Here is an 18,675-nt window from a genome sequence, read left to right as displayed (position 1 = left end):
AGGATCCCAGACACCCCTGGCCCGAGAGGGCTGCAGCTAGCAGCAGAGCCCCCGTTTCCACCCCCACATTCCCACTTCCACCTCGGCCAGAAAATTGCTCCCTCTGCAGCCACGCTGCAGTCCATCGACTGTGTCATCGGGGACGGAACTGGGTGTCGTCTGGCATCGCGCGGCGGGGCGGCGCCCGGGGGCCCGCCCTCTCGCACGCTGTGGTGTGCGGTGGTGATCCCTCGCAGTGTGCCAGGCAGCCTTCACACCCCAGGAGGGCATGCACCCCTCCGCGCGCAGCTCGAGCACAGAGCCCCCGGCCGGCGGAGTTGCCCAAGAGGCCGGGTGGCTCCTCCCCGGGGACCCTCCCCCTCTGGGGCGCGTCATTCTCCCCACCCCCGGTCCCGACCCCAGCGGCTCCTCGCACCCCGGCCACGCTGGGACAGTTCTCAGCCACCTGCTCCGGAGCCGGGAAGCCGGGGCGCCGGCAGCCCGTGAGTCGGTGCGTGTGCCCAGAGCCCCATGGAGCTGCCGGCCAGCAACAGCAGCTGCGAGAACGGTGCGTGGGGCCGGCGGGGGCCGGCGGGGGCCGGCGGGGACCCGATGCATCCTGCGCTTTGCCTTCCCGTCGCGCTGCTCCTTTCTTCCGCGTCCTCTCCTGCTAGGGGACCCCAAACGGGGCAGGGGGTCCTCACTTGTCCCCCCACCTGGTTCTCAGGCCCGTCTTGAGAAGGAGCAGGATTCTGGCTGACTTTCCCCCTCTTTGGACCTGGGGGGCGGGGAGGGGGTGAAGGGGGAGTGGGAGAAGGAGGCGTGGCTTGATTGTTTGGAGCCGGTCCATCTAAAGGATTGAGGGGAGGGTGTCGGGGTTTCTTTTATGTGTAGTTGCTTTGGATATTAGTACCTGCCCAGGCCTGTCTCCCTGGGGCTCACCAGAGATAGGGGAGTGGGCACAGAGCCCCACCACCCCCAAACCCATATCCACCTTTTAGGAAAAAGAGGGAAGGAACAACCCGGGAAAGGAAAAGGAAAGATGCTGAGCCTCATGCTCGAGTTATGAACCTGGGGAGTGGACTACGCTCTTCACTTGTATTATCCCAACTAATCCTTAACACAGCTCTAGAAGGCAGGTAGATATTACCACTTTTGTCATCATTCCAGAGACAGACAGAAGTTGAGGCTCTGAAAAGTCCGATGTTCTTGCTCAAAGTAATACAGTGAGGATATGGAATATAAAACCAGGGCTCTTGAATTCTAAAACCGGTGCTCACACCACTGTGCTCACCCCATTTTCTGGCATATCTCCATTTTTCTACCTCTCTTGGTTTTGCAGCCTGTGGAATATCCCTGTTTTTCTAACTTCTCTTCTCCAGTGAAGATTTCAAAACAGGCCTGTTGGGTGTTAGCTGTCTTTGGTTTTCTGAACAACAACATTTTCAGCCTCACCTTCCCCTGGGGATACTTTCCCGTCCTAGCATATTCTAGGGGAGAAGTAGGGATCATCTGACCCAGCATCCATTTGTCAGCGGCGCATCCTCCTCAGGATTGAGTTCCTTTTGGCCCTCAGCCTTCCCCCCGCCCCCCTTTTCTTTTCACCCCTATGGGAAGACTTGACTTGATGGAGGGCACTAAGCTCCTTGGCTCCTCAGGCCTCCCCCAAACTGCCAAGTCCACCCTTTGGCTCCACCTGCTGGAAATGTACCTTCAGGAGGGCAGGGGAAGGGCATGGGGATGGGCTTCAACTTCTCTGGGGAGTTGCCTTCCTTGGCCGGCATCCTCCTAGCTCTGGCTCTTTTCCTGAGCTCAGGGAACTCCCAGGACTTGACTCCTGTCCAAGTTGAGGAACAGGAGTGAGCAGTCAGGACAAGTCTGATTAAGGACTCAGATGGTTTCTCGTCTCCTCTTCTCTGGATTGTGACACAGGTGTGGGGAAGAGAGGTCTCCCACTGCAGAAGATGCCTGGGTGTCTCCTGCTGGGTTCCAGACCCAGTTCTGCCTCCAGGCTTTTGTGAGACTCAAGCAAATCCTTCCCCATCTCAGAGCCTCCGTTTTCCCAGCTGAGAAGAAAGAAGGTTAGATGGTCTGCTGCTATTCCATGCTTTCTATGCTGTGGAAGAGAGTTCAACATTGCCCTTACTTTGTTCCACTGAAATGCCACTCTGTGCTCCAGATGTGCCAGAGCTAAAGCTGCCTCACCTTTTGGGCACTGAGGCTCTTCCAGTGCAGGCCCAGAGGTCTGGCTTGGCCTGAGGAGAAGTGCCAGGCCCAGCCTTATATCCTTGGCATGGGAGCTTGGGTCTTTGTAACACACAGTTTGTAAAAGACCTTCTACCACCAAAAGTCACAAATTCAGATGTTTCAAAGGGCTGAGAACATAACAGCAATGACTGAAGAGAGCTGGGTCTGGACTCTGGGGAATCGGAAAGATTGTGTCCTATCTAGGGGCAAAAACCCTTGCTGAGCTGCGGCCAGCGGTCACCTGTGTGAGAGTGTACCCAGCAAAGTAAGCAAAGGCAGCCCTGAAGTGGAGTTTTTGTGGGAAATCTCCTGATTTTTAAATGTTAGCAGTGAGTTCATATTTTAAGATAACCTTCAAGAGGCTAAGTGGAACCCAGCCCCCTTGCCGCCTGCTTTGTGGAGGGTATGTAGTGACCAAGAGCATGGGCTTTGGCATTCTATGCACTTGAGAAATAATTCTGGTTTAACTGCTTATCAACAATGTAACCCCAGGTTACTGAGCTTGTCAGGGCCCCAGTTTCTTCAGGTAAAACCCTGGACACCATCACTGTGCCATTTCTATGACAAGGATGCTCCTGGAAAGTCCTGGAGCAGTGGGCCCTGTGAGTCCCAGCCTGTGTTTTCTACTGATTTCTTGAACCTGAGCAGCTTCATTCTACTGACTAAGGGTCTGCCCCTCATGCCCAGGTTTGTCCTCTTGTCCTTGCTGTTTGGGCCAGAAGAACCAGCAAGAGTGTGCTGGCTGAAGGGCATGAGAACTGATGACTCTTGCAGACTCGGGGACTTGGAAAGAGAGCCTAGACAAAGCCTGTGTGGGATGGCAGGGACCCTGGTTCCTCTGAGGCCTGAAGGAGGCCCCAGCCACTGACCATGCGCATGAGAAGTCTTCGAAGTAAGACCTGGGATGGTTGGTTCTCATAGACAAAGGTGCTGGTATTTCATCACCTTCAGGCCTCAGAGGGGCTGTGCACTCCAGCCTCACTCCCTCCTGTTACTTGTAGGGACTCCCTGCTGTGGCTGGAGTTAAGTATATGTAAGTGAAGAAGCCTCTGGAAGGGGAGAGTATGTGTGCTCCTGAGCTGTTGGAGGCCTCTGTGCCCGGAGGGTGAGAGATGTTTCCTGTGGAGGCTAGGAGGTTGGATTCAGTGATGCCTGAGAGCTGGGGGGACCCCTGTTTGGTGTGTGGGAGCACCTTTCTGGCTTAATGATGAGGTGCTGGAGCTCAAGAGTCAGACAGCCTGTGTTCTTAGGCAAGGTTCCTGACCTCTCATGGCCTCCATCTCCACATCTATGGAATGAGAATCAAAGACAGTGCTTACCTGACATGTGGTTGGAGGGACTTGATGAGTTCATAAAGTCCCTTGTCTGGAGTAAGCACTCCGTGAACCTTAACTGTTCCTTTTTAGTTTGGAGCCCGGGATGTGGATGAAATGCGGCAGTAGCTGAAGGGTGGAGTCTGAAACAGTGGCCAGTCCTAGTGCTTCTAAAGCATGCACATGTCCCCACCTGACTCTCTCACCATGCTCTTCCCAGGTTCCCTGATCAGCCTGTACTGCTCCTCCCAAAGAGTCCTGTGCCAGATCGTCAGTGACCTCCAGCCCGAGGTGCCCAGCAATGTCACCTCCGACAGCTGGCAGGAGAGGTTCAGGAAGAACTACAGCTTCTACGTCGGTCTGGGGCTGGCCATCCTGTCCAGCTTCCTCGTCGGCAGCAGCGTCATCCTCAAGAAGAAGGGCCTACAGCGACTGGTGGCCTCGGGTGCCACGCGGGCTGGTAGGCTCCTGAGGGGGCAGGTGCGGATGGGGTGTTGGGTGGCGAGCCCTCAGCCAGCCCTGTGAGCCTCTATTCATGGGCCCACTGGAGCAGCTTGCGAGTTGGTCCTAGATGGGCACAAAAGGTTTGTTGTCAGTCCCATTGGGAATCTCCTCCAACAGCAGGAGACCCTCCTTTATAATCCAGTAGTTCATGAGAACTACATGATCAGTTAATTGGGGTGAAGACAGGGAAAAGTCCCAGGGCTAAGACTAAGAAACCCCATGTCTAGTTCCATTTTTTGTTTTTGGCTGCCCCAGGTCTTAGTTTCGGCACTCGGGATCTTTGATCTATACGCGGGATCTATATCTGTGGCATGAGAACTCTTAGTTATGGCATGTGGGATCTAGTTCCCTGACCAGGAATCAAACACAGGCTCCCTACATTGGGAGCATGGAATCTTAGCCACTAGACCACCAAAGAAGTCCCCTGGTTTTATTTCTTACCAGTTGTGTCATTGTAGGCAAGTCGTAACTTCCATAAAAAATGGAAATATAAAACTTCTGCCCATAACAGTGTCAGACAGTAATGTATCCTCACTTACTATCAATCTGAGCTCCTCTATAGGCTACAAAAGAATTACTGAGTCTCTGTCCACTGGGATTTGCTTGTTTGGAAAATAAGATGTGTATCCATGAAACAGTTGTTGAGAAAAGGAATCCTATGTAAAAGAATCTCTCCATTTAGGGACATCATTCATTATGTCCCTACTGTGTGTCAGGTGTCATGCTAGACCCGGGGACACAGTGCCCTTACGGGTCATTGGGCTGAGTGAGGGAGATAGGCAAGTCAATGAGCAATTGTTCTGTAGCATGTTAAGTGCTATCATGGGGAAAATGCTATCATGGGGAAAATGGTTTTTCCAGTAGTCATATATGGATGTGACAGTTGGATCATAAACAAAGCTGAATGCCAAAGAATTGATGCTTTTGAACTGTGGTGTTGGAGAAGACTCTTGAGAGTCCCTTGGACTGCAAGGAGATCAAACCAGTCCATCCTAAAGGAGATCAGTCCTGAATATTCATTGGAAGGACTGATGCCGAAGCTGAAGCTCCAATACTTTGGCCACCTGATGTGAAGAACTGACTCACTGGAAAAGACCCTAATATTAGGAAAAATTGAAGGCAGGAGGAGAAGGGGATGACAGAGGATGAGATTGTTGGATGGTATCACCAACTTGATGGACATGAGTTTAAGCAAGCTCTGGGAGTTGGTGATGGTCAGGGAAGCCTGGAGTCCTGCAGTCCATGGGGTCACAAAGAATCAGACACAATTGAGCAACTGATCTGAACTGATGGCAATATTTTGGAGGGGCATGTAAATCTTAGGCTTGGAGGGTAGGGGAGGTTTTCTGTAAAGGCTAATTTGAGGAGCTGAGACTATATGACATGGAGATAACACGGTGGGAAAAGAGAAAGATGTAGAATTCCAGGCAGAAAAACAGCATGTACAAAGAAAGGCCCGGGGTAAGAAAGTGTGATTGATATTAGAAGTTGCAAGTATCACAGGATGGCTGGAGCATGGAGGCATAAGGGATGGGGTGAGGGCCAGCTCATGAAAGGTCTTGTAAACTAGGCTCCAGGGTTTAAGTGTAATTGCAAGTGACGGAAGTTTTAAGCAGGCATAAATGATGTAGTTCGATTTATGATTTGAAAAGACCCCTAGCTTCTGGGTGTAAACGGGATTTGGGGGTAAGACTGGAGGCTAAGAGACAAGTTAGGGGAGAAAAACAACAGAACTTGGGCAAGGAAACTGCGGTGGGGATGGAGACAAGTGGTGGAGTCCAGGGATAGTCTTTGAAGGTAGAAGGTACTGAGTTCGATGGTGCCTGACTCGAAAGGGAGGGTGAAAAAGTGAGTCAGGATGACTCAGAACTCTCCGATTTGAGCAAATGGAAGATGATGGTGCTATTTTCTGAGATAAGGGATTCAGGAGGAGCAGGTTTATAGGAAGATGATGTGTTCAGGTTTGGACGTGTCCAATTTAATGTTCTGCTTGACACTGAGCTTTGGAAGCAGACTCCTTGAGTACCAACTATAGCTCCTTGGTTCCTGGTGATGTGATCCTGGGCAAGAAAACTCATTTTTCTGTGCCTCAGCTTCCTCGTCTGACAGACTAGGGATAGGAATGGTCCAGGCTAAAGGACTGTTGTGGAGATATGTTGTGGAGTGTGTTTAGAGAGATGCGTGGCATCGACTAAGCACTAGTATTAGTATTCCTGTGATCTAAGTGGGAGGGCCTGCCACACAGCTGGATACCCAGGACTCGATTCAGTTGTGCTCTAAAAATGGAGAGCTATGAGGTTTGGGGATAAAGTCGGGGTCAGTAGTCATTGCTGCTCTATCTATCTCTACTTCCAGACAAGTGTTCCAAAGGCCGGAGACCTCCTAAAGTCCTAGAAAAACAGCTGCTTGCACTCAGGAGAGAGCAGGGCAAGTATCATTGATCATTCAGAAAGGCAGCTTTCCTGGAATGAGTTTGTTTTGTTTTTTTTTTTAATCTGCTATTTCGATAGCTTCTGAGATTTCAACTCAATAAAATGCTCTCAGAGCTCTTAGCTTTTATGAGAGATTCTGACTCCTTTAAGAACCTGATTAAAGCTAAGGGCTATCTTAGAAAAAATGGGTATTTACAAAAAACCACATTCAAGTTTTAGACAAAACTGTCTAAAACCCATCCTCCTTCTCCTCTTCCTCATCGTTAACCTTGAGTTTTGACTGTGTGCCAGGCTCTGAGTCCATCATGTGACCAAAGCAGACACAATTCTTGGCTTCGTGGAGCTTCCATTTTAGTAGGGGAAATGCCAGAAAATAAATAGATCAAATTATAGACAGTGTCACTGAGGAGAAGAACTGAGTGTGATGAGAGAAAAACCTAAGGGAGGGCATTTTAGGGGAAGCAACATTCAAGCGGATACCTGTAGAGTAAGTAAAGATACAGGCAAGTATTGTTAAGAAGACTATTCTGAACACGGAAAAACACACACAAAGCCCTTAAGGCCAAAACAAACTCATCATTTCTGAAGAATGCAAAGACAGCCGGAGTGGCTAGACTATAGTAAGAAGAATGGTGGGAGATGCCTTTGGAGAGGTGAGCAGGGTCAGAACTAGAATCAAGCTTGTTAGGAGTTCTGGTCTTTATCCTAAGAGTATTTTGAAGCCACTGGCCAGCTCTAAGCTGAGGAGTGACATAATTGTTAAAAACCCCTGGCTACTATGAAAGGGATGGATTATAAAGGGACAGCATTGAGCTGGAGGAATCCTAGGAGGTGGTTGCCTCCACCCAGGCCAGAAGTAATATTGCCTGGGAGCTGGGTGGTAGCAGTGGAGTGGACAGTGTAGACGCTTTTCGGAGACAGATGCACAGGATGGACTGGATGCAGACTATGGAGTAGTGGGAGGGGCCAGTGTGATTCCCTGGTTTCTGGATCAAGCAACTAGATACACAGAGATGCCCCTTACTGAGTTTCATTTGGCGGGTTATTGTTGTTTTGGTTGCTAAGTCTTGTCAACTCTTGCGACTATATGGACTGTAGCCCACCTGGCTCTTCTGTCCATGGGATTTCCCAGGCAAGAATATTGGAGTGGGTTGCCATTTACTTCTCCAGGGGATCTTCCCAACCCAAGGATCGAACCTGCATCTCCTTCGTCACAAGTGGGTTCTTTGCCATTGAGCAAACTGGGAAGCCCTCATTTGGTGGGTGGGAGCATTTTAAAATCAAGAGTTCCATTTAGGATAGAGTTTGAGATACCTGTGACAGACCCAAGAGTTGTCGAGTAAGCAACCGGATACACATCAGGGCTCAGAAGAAAGGATCAGGATGCATACATGAACTAGAGACATGAGCATCCAGATGGAATTTAAAACTTTGGAAAGGATGCACTTGCCCAGGAGAGGGCCCAGAAGGAAGCCTGGAGGATGCACCACAGCTGACGTGTACTGAACCTTTAGAAACTGGGGAGTGAAGGGAGGGAAGGAAAGGTCCTGGCAAAGTGTGACCAACCTCTAACTTAGTTCCCATTGCTTTCTACAGTGGATGGAGGCTACGGCTACTTGAAGGACTCAATGTGGTGGGCTGGATTTCTCACGAGTAAGTAGGTTCTTTCTCTCTCTCTCTCTTTTGGCTGTACCAGGTCTTAGTTGCAGTACACAGAACCTTCATTCCCCAAACGTGTCAAACCTAGGCCCCGTGCTTTGGGAACTCAATGTCTTAGGCACTGGACCACCAGAGAAGTCCCTGGTGAGTGGATATTCTTTGCTACTAAGGACAGTACCCTATTGATGATAGAGGCAGAGATGAAAGAAGGAATAGATGTCTCTATTGTGCAAAATATGCATCCAAGGGCCAGATTTCTAGGGGGGGAAACCTTGATAGTCTTTGCAGGTAGAACATTTTACCTGGCGTCTCAGGATACTTTCTCCATCCACAGTCAGTCTTTCATCCACAAAGCATCTGTCCCCAGAGAGGTTTGTACAGAACTGGTAATGATAAATGTATAATTTTTCAACTTCCCCTGAAAGGCAGGGAGCTATGACTGCCTGTCAGAGTCTCCCAGACTCCTACAGGGCACAGCCCGGGACTCCTAAGTCAGCTGTCCCATTTCACAAGCAGTTGTTGTCTCACTTAGGATGTGACTGGTCTGCCACCTAAGGTTTGTCCAAACTTGCACGTTCACACATTCCCCCCACTTTCCACCACCCTTTCTGGCTTTCAAACCCTAATTTTTTGGGTTGGATGGAGAAGTAGTGAGCTTTCTGTTTATAATCCCCTTAGTCAAGGCTATGGTTTTTCCATTGGTCATGTATGGATGTGAGAGTTGGACTATAAAGAAAGCTGAGTGCCAAAGAATTGATGCTTTTGAACTGTGGTGTTGAAGACCCTTGAGAGTCCCTTGGGCTGCAAGGAGATCCAACCAGTCCATCCTAAAGGAGATCAGTCCTGGGTGTTCATTGGAGGGACTGATGCTGAAGCTGAAACTCCAATACTTTGGCCACCTGATGCAAAGAGCTGACTCATTTGAAAAGACCCTGATGTTGGGAAAGATTGAGGGCAGGAAGAGAAGGGGATGACAGAGGATGAGACAGTTGGATGGCATCACCGACTCGATGGACATGGGTTTGGGTAGACTCCAGGAGTTAGTGATGGACAGGGAGGCCTGGCATGCTGTGGTTCATGCGGTCGCAAAGAGACGGACATGACTGAGCAACTGAACTGAAGTCAGGTTTTAATCCCTGTCTTAGCCAGAGTTATCACATTCATTACCTGCTTTCAAAGGGCAGACCCAGGTCATTCTCTATGAGCAGAGTGACAGGAGTCTTCAGACTGAAAACTCATGTGGGGAGAAGAAGACCCTTTAGGAATATCTGTCTAACCACCTGCCTGTCAGCCTAGACTATCCACAACTACACTGGGAAAGACAGCTCCATAGACCATTTGGTACCTGGAGAATTGATGACTGTGGCTGTTTCCTTATTTGATAATTAACACTTTCTAGTTGTTGTTGTTCAGTCACTAAGTCATGTCCGACTCTTTGCGACCCCAGAGACAACAGCATGCCAGGCTTCTCTGTCCTCACCATCTCCCAGAGTTTGCTCAGGTTCATGTCCATTGAGTCAATGATGTCATCCAACTATCTCATCCTGTTGCTTCCTTCTCCTCTTTGCCCCTTAATCTTTTCCAGCAACATGGTGTTTTCCAATGAGTAGGCTCTTTGCATCAGGTGGCCAAAGTATTGGAGCTTCAGCTTCAGCACCAGTCCTTTCAATGAATATTCAGGGTTGATTTCCTTTAGGATTGACTGGTTTGATCTCCTTGGTGCCTCACTTTTTAGAACTTACTTTAATCATACAGACCAATCATTGGTCTGAGATACCCTTAACTGTGCTTAGGCTAGAAGCCAAGAGACCTCTAGAACAAGAAGATGCCATGTGACCCTGGACTCTAGGCTACCTCCTTATCTTTAAAATGAGAGGATTTGGTCAGGATGGGCTGGGCCTGACCTTTAGATGAGATTTTGCAGGGAGAAAACGTAAGGATCGGGATTATAATGAATGCTGGTCTGGGATTCTGTGAAGGGGTGAACACCGAATGAAGCTATCTCCACCCATATTCATTTAATGAATGCTGGTCTGGGATTCTGTGAAGGGGTGAACACCGAATGAAGCTATCTCCACCCATATTCATTTGAGCTGGAGATGGTGCATCAGAGCCACGGTGATCTCTTCTCTCCCTTCATTTCCTAGTGGCTGCTGGGGAAGTTGCCAACTTCGGGGCCTACGCGTTCGCTCCTGCCACAGTCGTCACCCCTCTGGGAGCGCTGAGTATCCTCATAAGGTTAGTCACCTCTCCTGCTCTCTCTGACTCCTTCATGTTTTCAGTTGATGTCTGAAACTGCCATATGGGGTCAATTGCTACTTGCAGTCAGGGACCTGGGTCAGTCCCAGCTCCCAGAAAGAGGCTCTACACTGGGGATTGCATGCTGCATGTTGTTCTAACATCCCTTTGGCTGCCTGGGCAGTGAAGGGGCAGGCCAAGCTCCATCCAGGGAAAGGGCTGTCCCTGCCACCAGGCTGAAGGTCTCATGTCAGGGTTTTGTTGCCATAGTAGGAGCAGCACACACATTGAAAGTACAAACCCTAGATTAACTGTCCCTGAGTTCTAACCTTATCCCTGACACTTTGTAGTTATAATACATGGCAGGTCACTTAACTACTCTAAGCATCAATTTCCCATCTCCCAAGTGGGGATGTTCATAATACCTGCCTGAAGGCATTGCTTCAAGGCCTCCATGAGATAATGCACAGAAAGTGCATAGTACAGAATCGGCACTGAAGAAGAACCATGGCTAACATGTGTTTAGGGTTTTTGTTGTTCTTGTTTAGTCAGTAAGTTGTGTCCAACTCTTGTGACCTTGTGGATTGTAGCCTGCCAGGCTCCTCTGCCCATGGAATTTTTTTTTCATGTATTTTTATTAGTTGGAGGCTAATTACTTTACAATATTGTAGTGGTTTTTGCCATACATTGACATGAATCAGCCATGGATTTACATGTGTTCCCCATCCCGATACCCCCTCCCACCTCCCTCCCCATCCCATCCCTCTGGGCCATCCCAGTGCACCAGCCCCAAGCACTTGTCTCATGCATCCAACCTGGACTGGGGATCTGCTTCACATTTGATAAGATACATGTTTCGATGCTGTTCTCTCAGATCATCCTACCCTCACCTTCTACCATAGAGTCCAAAAGTTCGTTCTATACATCTGTGTCTCTTTTTCTGTCTTGCATATAGGGTTTTCATTACCATCTTTCTAAATTCCATATATATGCGTTAGTATACTCTATTGGTGTTTATCTTTCTGGCTTACTTCACTCTGTATAGTGGGCTCCAGTTTTATCCATCTTATTAGAACTGATTCAAATGTATTCTTTTTAATGGCTGAGTAATATTCCATTGTGTATATGTACCAAAGCTTTCTTATCCATTCGTCTGCTGATGGGCATCTAGGTTGCTTCCATGTCCTGGCTATTATAAACAGTGCTGTGATGAACACTGAGGTACACGTGTCTCTTTCAGTTCTGGTTTCCTCGGTGTATATGCCCAGGAGTGGGATTGCTGGGTCATATAGCAGTTCTATTTCCAGTTTTTTAAGGAATCTCCACACTGTTCTCCATAGTGACTGTACTAGTTTGCATTCCCACCAACAGTGTAAGAGGGTTCCCTTTTCTGCACAGCCTCTCCAGCATTTATTGCTTGTAGACTTTTGGATAGCAGCCATTCTGACTGGCATGTAATGGTACCTCATTGTGGTTTTTATTTGCATTTCTCTGATAATGAGTGATGTTGAGCATCTTTTCATGTGTTTGTTAGCCATCTGTATGTCTTCTTTGGAGAAATGTCTGTTTAGATCTTTGGCCCATTTTTTGATTGGGTCAATTATTCTTCTGGAGTTGAGCTGCAGGAGTTGCTTGTATATTTTTGAGATTAATCCTTTGTCTGTTTCTTTGTTTGCTATTATTTTCTCCCATTCTGAAGGTTGTCTTTTCACCTTGCTTATAGTTTCCTTTGTTGTGCAAAAGCTTTTAAGTTTAATTAGGCCCCATTTTTTAATTTTTGCTTTTATTTCCAATATTCTAGGAGGTGGGTCATAGAGGATCTTGCTGTAATTTATGTCGGAGAGTGTTTTGCCTGTGTTCATCTCTAGGAGTTTTATAGTTTCTGGTCTTACATTTAGATCTTTAATCCATTTTGAGTTTATTTTTGTGTATGGTGTTAGAAAGTGTTTGCCCATGGAATTTTCCAGGGAAGAATACTGGAGTGGGTAGCCTATTCTTTCTCCAGGGATCTTCCCAAACCAGGTATTGAGCCCGAGTCTTCTGCATTGCAGGCAATTCCTTACCAGTGTACCACGTTTAACCCTCACAGTATCCCTACTAATTAGAAAGGAGGGGAGACCTGAGGCCAAGAGAGGTTAAGCATCTTGGCCAAGGTCACCCAGATCCCTGGAGACTGAGCCAGGATTCCCTCCCAAGCAGTCTAATTTCAGAGTCTGGATGCTTAATCACTAGGCCATGTTTCCTGGAAAATGTTTGATGATTTTAAAGATAACTGCTATCACACGTGTGTGCTTCCCATTGCCCTGTTCCTACCAAGCTATAAGACCCCTCCTCTGTGGGGGTCCTGAGTCCCATCTGAAGCTGGCTCTGATTGTTGCCCTAACCATGGTGCCAGCCCAACACACCCAATACCTGTAATTTCCTGTTTTGTTTTACCAGCTTGAAGGTAATCTTGCAACATCTATACAGTCAAAAACCAGATAGAGCCGTGACTCATACTGCATAGTTGGCTGATGTAGCTGTGATACCACTATTGCATATCTGGTTAGTTTACAAATTCCCATTCCAGGTAGTTAGGAGAGGCAGGGAACCCTTCACTTTGTGACCCTTGCCTTTGCTAAGGCCACCAAATGCTGGTAAAAAGGAATCGTGGGTAAGATGCTTTTGGTAGTTTTAGAGGAGAGATGGGAGACATTTAGAGGAGCTTAGACAACAGTCTCCTCTTTCCTGACCTTTTTAAGCAGGACTCGTCAAGCTTACTGGCTGACCTTAGGTCAGCCAACAAATTTTTACCCTAAAGTAATGCCACCCTTGTAAAGAAACAGAAGCATGCCCCAGTGATCATACTTGTCTTGTCCCATTTCCCTCCCATCTTCCCTCATTTGCCAGCTCATTTGGAGGAATGAAAGTCATATCACCAAAGAACAGCAAGGAACTAGATGTGTTTTGCCCAGAAAAGACTCAAGTCACAATTCTTCTCAGTGAGATGTAGAGGGAAACACCATAGGCTTTATAATTAGAATTTGAGCTCAAATTCTGGCTTGTCTCTTACCAGTTGTATGATCTTGCCACCATTTAAGCTTCTATGGGACTCATTTTCTCATCTATAAAGTGGGCATAAGTATATTTTTTACTTCTCAGAGTTATAAAATGTTAGTGAGGCAATAAATAGAAAGTTCCTAGCATAATGCCAGTGCAGGAGATGCAAGATACATGGGTTCGATCCTTGGACCAGAAAGATCCCCTGGAGTAGAAAATGGCAACCCACTCTAGTATTCTTGCCTGGAAAATTCCATGGACAGAGGAGCCTGGTGGGCTACAGTCCGTGGGGTCACAGAGTTGGACACGACTGCACATGCAGTGCATGCTGATAAAGTGTGCTCAAGACACAGTGCCTGTAATGGTCATGATGGTTGTTTATACTGGCATATACAAATGGAAGAGGGAGTGGATTTGTTCCGTATGTTGCAAGGAATAAGATATGGGACAAGTAGAAATTACCACATTTGGGTAGTACCTCATAGAATGAACCTACAATGGATTCATCTGCATTGTGAAGGGGTGAGCTGTTTGCCATGAGAGATATACAAGCCAAAGCTGAAAGCATTTAACATTTGTTTGCAGTGTTACAGAAGATGTGCTCATTGGGTAGGAAGTTAGACAAGAGTGCTTTGAAGGGCTCTTCCAACTCTTCTGTTTGGGGATACTCTCCGTCTCTAAAATGAAAGAAATTCACGTGGCTGTTGTCCGCAATTCCTCCAACCTACACTGTAGCCCTCCCATAAGTTTTTATTTCAGACATTTTCAAGGGGTCCAGAAAAGCTCCCACGTGGGAGAGCAGTGAGCCCTCGCTCAGACCCGGCCTTTCTCCAGGATGCTGGGGCCAGCCTGGCTACTCTGAGCCCTTTCTCCTCTTCTGCACACAGTGCCATCTTTTCCTCATATTTCCTGGGGGAGAGTCTGAACCTCCTGGGGAAGCTGGGCTGTGTGATCTGCGTGGCTGGTAGCACAGTGATGGTGATCCACGCCCCCGAGGAAGAGAAGATCAGCACCATCATGGAGATGGCTGCCAAGATGAAAGACACAGGTAGGTTCCGACTCCCCTTGAGCAGGAAAGCGCTGGGGGTGAACCCTGGGGAGGGGCTGACTGGGTTATGGCCATCTCAGGTGCTGCCACCTGAAGGAGGAGGAGGAAGCGAGTTTGGGGAAGAAAACTGATGGGCTGGTACTAAGGCTCGTTTACAGGGTCCCACTCTGGTAGGTATTGATGCTCTTTATTATGTGATGGGTACTGTTCTAAATGCTTTGTTTGCATTGTCTTAGTTCAAATATCATAGACTGGGTGGCTTATAAACAACAGATATTTTTCACAGTTCTGGAAGCCATCATCAAGTCCTTGATAAAGCCCTATAGTTTTGTTCATAGACATCTGTGTCCTCACCTGGTGGAAGGGACAGGGGAGCTCTCTGGAGTCCCCTTTAGAAGGGCCACTAATCCCTTCATGAGGGCTCTACCCTTATGACTTAATCACCTCTCGAAACCCTCACCTCCAAATACTGTCACATTAGGGATTAGGTTTCAGCATATGAATGGGAGGGGGAAGTCAGTCAATTGAGTATATTATCTCACTTAATCTCACAAAAAAAAGCTCCTATAGGGAAGGTCCTATTATTATTCCTATTTTACAAAGAGGAAACTGAGATCTTGGGGGTTTAATGAATAACTTGTACAAGTTATTAAAAAGTTGTGTTGCTGGTACCAGAACCCATGTTTGGTTCCAGAGCCTAGATTTCCTTTTTTAACAACACAGATTTATTTGTCTTTTTATTTTTACTTATTTTTATTTGGCCATGCCACAAGACGAGCTTCCCAGGTGGCACTAGTGGTAAAGAATCTGCCTGCCAATGCAGGAGACATAAGAGACCTGGGTTCAATCCCTTGGAAGGGAAGATCCCCTGGAGGAGGGCACAGCAACCCACTCCAGTATTCTTGCCTTGAGAATCCCATGGACAGAGGAGCCCGGTAGGGTCACAAAGAGTCAGACACAACTGAAGCAACTTAGCATGCATAGCATGAAAAGGCTTCCCAGGTGGTGCTAGTGGTAAAGAATCTGCCTGCCAATGCCGGAGATGCAAAAGATGTGGGTTTGATCTCTGGGTCAGGAAGATCCCCTGAAGGAGGGCATAGCAACCCACTCCAGTATCCTTGCCTGGAGAATCCCATGGACCAAGGAGCCTGGTGGGCTATGGTCCACAGGGTCGCAGAGTCAGACACAACTGAAGAGACTTAGTTTCCCGACCAGGGATAAACCCACACCCCTTGCATTGCAGGTGCAGAGTCTTAACCACTAGACTGCCAGGGAAGTCCTCCAGAGCCCAGATTCTTAATGTGACATCCCGCTGCCATGGTGGGGGGTAAGCTCTAGATGCTGATGGCATCCTCCCAGCTCAGGTCCTCTCTCTCCCTCCCCCACAAAGGGTACATCGTGTTCGCTGTGTTTCTGCTGGTGTCCTGCCTCATCCTCATCTTCGTCGTCGCCCCACGTTATGGACAAAGGAACATCCTCATCTACATCATCATCTGCTCTGTGATTGGGGCCTTCTCTGTGTCCGCCAGCAAGGGTCTGGGCATCACCATTAAGAACTTCTTCCAGGGGCTCCCAGTTGTGCGGCACCCTCTCCCCTACATCCTGTCCCTCATGCTGGCGCTTTCGATCAGCACTCAGGTCAACTTCCTCAACAGGGCGCTGGACATCTTCAATACCTCCCTGGTGTTCCCCATCTACTACGTGTTCTTCACCACGACAGTGATGACCTCCTCCATCATCCTCTTCAAGGAGTGGTACAGGATGTCGGCCGTGGACATCGTGGGCACCCTCTGTGGCTTTGTCACCATCATCCTGGGTGTATTCATGCTTCATGCTTTCAAAGACCTGGACATCAGCCAGAGCAGCCTGCCCCACATGCACAAAAACCCACCTGCCACTCCTGCCCCAGAGCCCACTGTCATTAGACTTGGAGACAAGAATGTCCTGGTGGACAACATGGAACTCTCCAGCACCCCATCACCAGAAGAGAAGCCCAAAGTGTTTACAGCCCATTCGTAAAGCCTGAAGTAGAGAAGTGAGAGGATGAGCCCCATGGTACAGCCTGACTGCTTGATTTCAGAGCCACCTGGGTTACTTCCAACACAACTCTTACCAATAGGCTCTTTTCTTGAGACTTTCATTTATACCTCATCGCTGTTTCCAGGAGGAAAATCCCTACTCAATGAGCAGTGGTGGTATAAGTTCCTGGAAACAGCCTCAGTGACCAAATACCCTACTTTATTGGTGCCAGCAGGTCCCCTGGACCTCCCTTCCCACTTGTTTCCTCTGTGTTGTGGGGAAGAAGACCAGATTTGACCCATTGAATGTAGCGCAAGCCAGGAACTTCCCTGAAACGTCTGTCATAAGGAAGTTCTCCTCCTGAGACTGACTCACTGATCCCGAGTCCAAGGCTGAAGTGCACCTGGCTCCCCGAGGCCCAGAGAGCAACTCACCATGCCCCCCATCCAGAACTAATAGACACACAACTCTCGTCAAATGTCTTGTTGCTGTTGCCACCTCATCTTCGGGGACGGAAACAAGACCTCAGCTGACCTTCTTACTGTGAAAGCCGCCTGATGTCTCAGGGAAACCCTGCCACCAGCCCCATTCCCAGAGCAGCCAGCCTGGAGCTTAGCATCTGCTTCCATCCACCCCACCCCTACCCTTCCCTCTGTGCTCAGACTCTTGCAACCCCGCTCCTCTGTCCATGGGATTCTCCAGGCAAAAATACTGGAGTGGGTTGCTGTGCCCTCCTCCAAGGGATCTTCCTGACCCAGGTATTGAACTCGTGTCTCATGTCTCCTGCATTGGCAGGCAGGTTCTTTACTGCTAGTGCCACCTGGAAAGGCCCCTTCCCTCTCTAGATGCACCCCAAGGAGTTGGTCACAGAGACATTCAGGTGGTTGTCCAAGAACTCAAGACAACACAACCACCACCACAACAAAGGGTGCTTCCCAGCCGAACTGTGCTGGCCAAGCCCAGAGTTTCATTCTGCCTCACTCTAAGAGAATAACAGTTGCACCATTCTTAAAAGTAGCCTGGTTGTTGAGTAGAATGCACTTTCCTTTTCCTCAAGGAGTAAACCACAATATGATTTGGGGAGACAGGGAGAAGAGTGAGGAGCAGAGTCAGAATTTGGCAGAGAGCAGACACAAGCTCTCTGGAAACCAGGGGCTAACCTGTGTTTACTCTGGTGGCCGACCAAGAACCCCGGTGGGAAAGGTAACCTCTGGGTGTGTGTGTGTTTTTTTTGAAATGCAGCATGCAGGAGCTTAGTTCCCAGACCAGGGATTGAACCCATGCCCGTTGCAGTGGAAGCACGGAGTCTTAACCACTGGACCACAGGGAAGTCCCCTTCTGCAGTGGAAGCTCAGAGTCTTAACCACTGGGCTGCCAGGGACGTCTCCTCTGGGTAACTTCTGGGCTGAAGCCTTAGAGGCTTGGCCAATGGGATCAGCTTTGAACTTCAGTGACCAAGTTGGGGGTGTAAGCTAGGTACAGGGTGTCATTCTGGCCATGGACCAGATTGCCACCAAGTCCCCACTCTACTGATGAGCTGCCCACCCTAGGAGGAGGTGTGTCACAACTGCTGTTCCACCACCTGCTTTGGGGACTGCCCGTGGTCCCCCCACATATGGCTGGAGGCAGTCAAAAAACCAAGAGCAGCTGGAGAGAGAATTAATATCATCTCCCTTCCCGTCTTCTTTCCAGCAGTAAGAATGTGACAGTTGATTCAAGGACCATTGATATGGAGGTAAGGGAGTCAGTATATTTGTCAAGAAGGAAGCCCTGGTCTTCAGCCCCCCGAGATGGTGTAGAGCCCCCCTGTGTAACTCCATACCTGTGCCTGTGTTTATGTCCCGGGCCCTCAGCACAGCCAAGCCCAGGCCAAACTCCTGCTGGCCTTAGAGTGCCAATGAACAGACTGGCTTTCTGCACGCATTGCAGCCTCAAAGCTCCAATTTTGAATGACTGTGGATTTCTCTCTATAACTAAAATCAATGCAACCCATTGGATGTTGAAAATGGCCATGATCTGAGGGCCCTGAGAGTGTGGTCTGCGGGGTCAGTAATAAAGACCTCTGAGTGTGTTTACTTGATGCTTACATCTCGGCCCTCCTTGGACATGGAACAATTAAACTGGTTCTTCTAGTGCTGGGGGTGCCAGGCCAAGCCCCAGTTTCTGGAGAGTTGTGGCTGTCAAGGAGGTCCTGTCC

The 18,675-nt window shown here is 48.7% G+C and overlaps 1 protein-coding gene across 1 annotated transcript; it reads left to right on the top strand.

The window, feature by feature from the left end:
• The first annotated feature begins 232 nt into the window (after positions 1-232).
• Positions 233-18,558, top strand: NIPAL4 (NIPA like domain containing 4). The gene is made up of 6 exons (XM_043464853.1): positions 233-547; positions 3,760-3,999; positions 8,072-8,128; positions 10,282-10,372; positions 14,299-14,459; positions 15,850-18,558. The coding sequence occupies exons 1-6, from the start codon at positions 511-513 to the stop codon at positions 16,476-16,478; spliced, it is 1,215 nt and encodes a 404-aa protein (XP_043320788.1). The 5' UTR covers positions 233-510; the 3' UTR covers positions 16,479-18,558.
• Positions 18,559-18,675: the final 117 nt, after the last annotated feature.

This window comes from Cervus canadensis, chromosome 4 (genome assembly GCF_019320065.1).
Source record: "Cervus canadensis isolate Bull #8, Minnesota chromosome 4, ASM1932006v1, whole genome shotgun sequence".
In the NCBI taxonomy this organism is placed as follows: domain Eukaryota; kingdom Metazoa; phylum Chordata; class Mammalia; order Artiodactyla; family Cervidae; genus Cervus; species Cervus canadensis.
The sequence above is the reverse complement of the archived record's forward strand: the minus strand, read 5'-3'. Positions and strand labels throughout refer to the sequence as shown.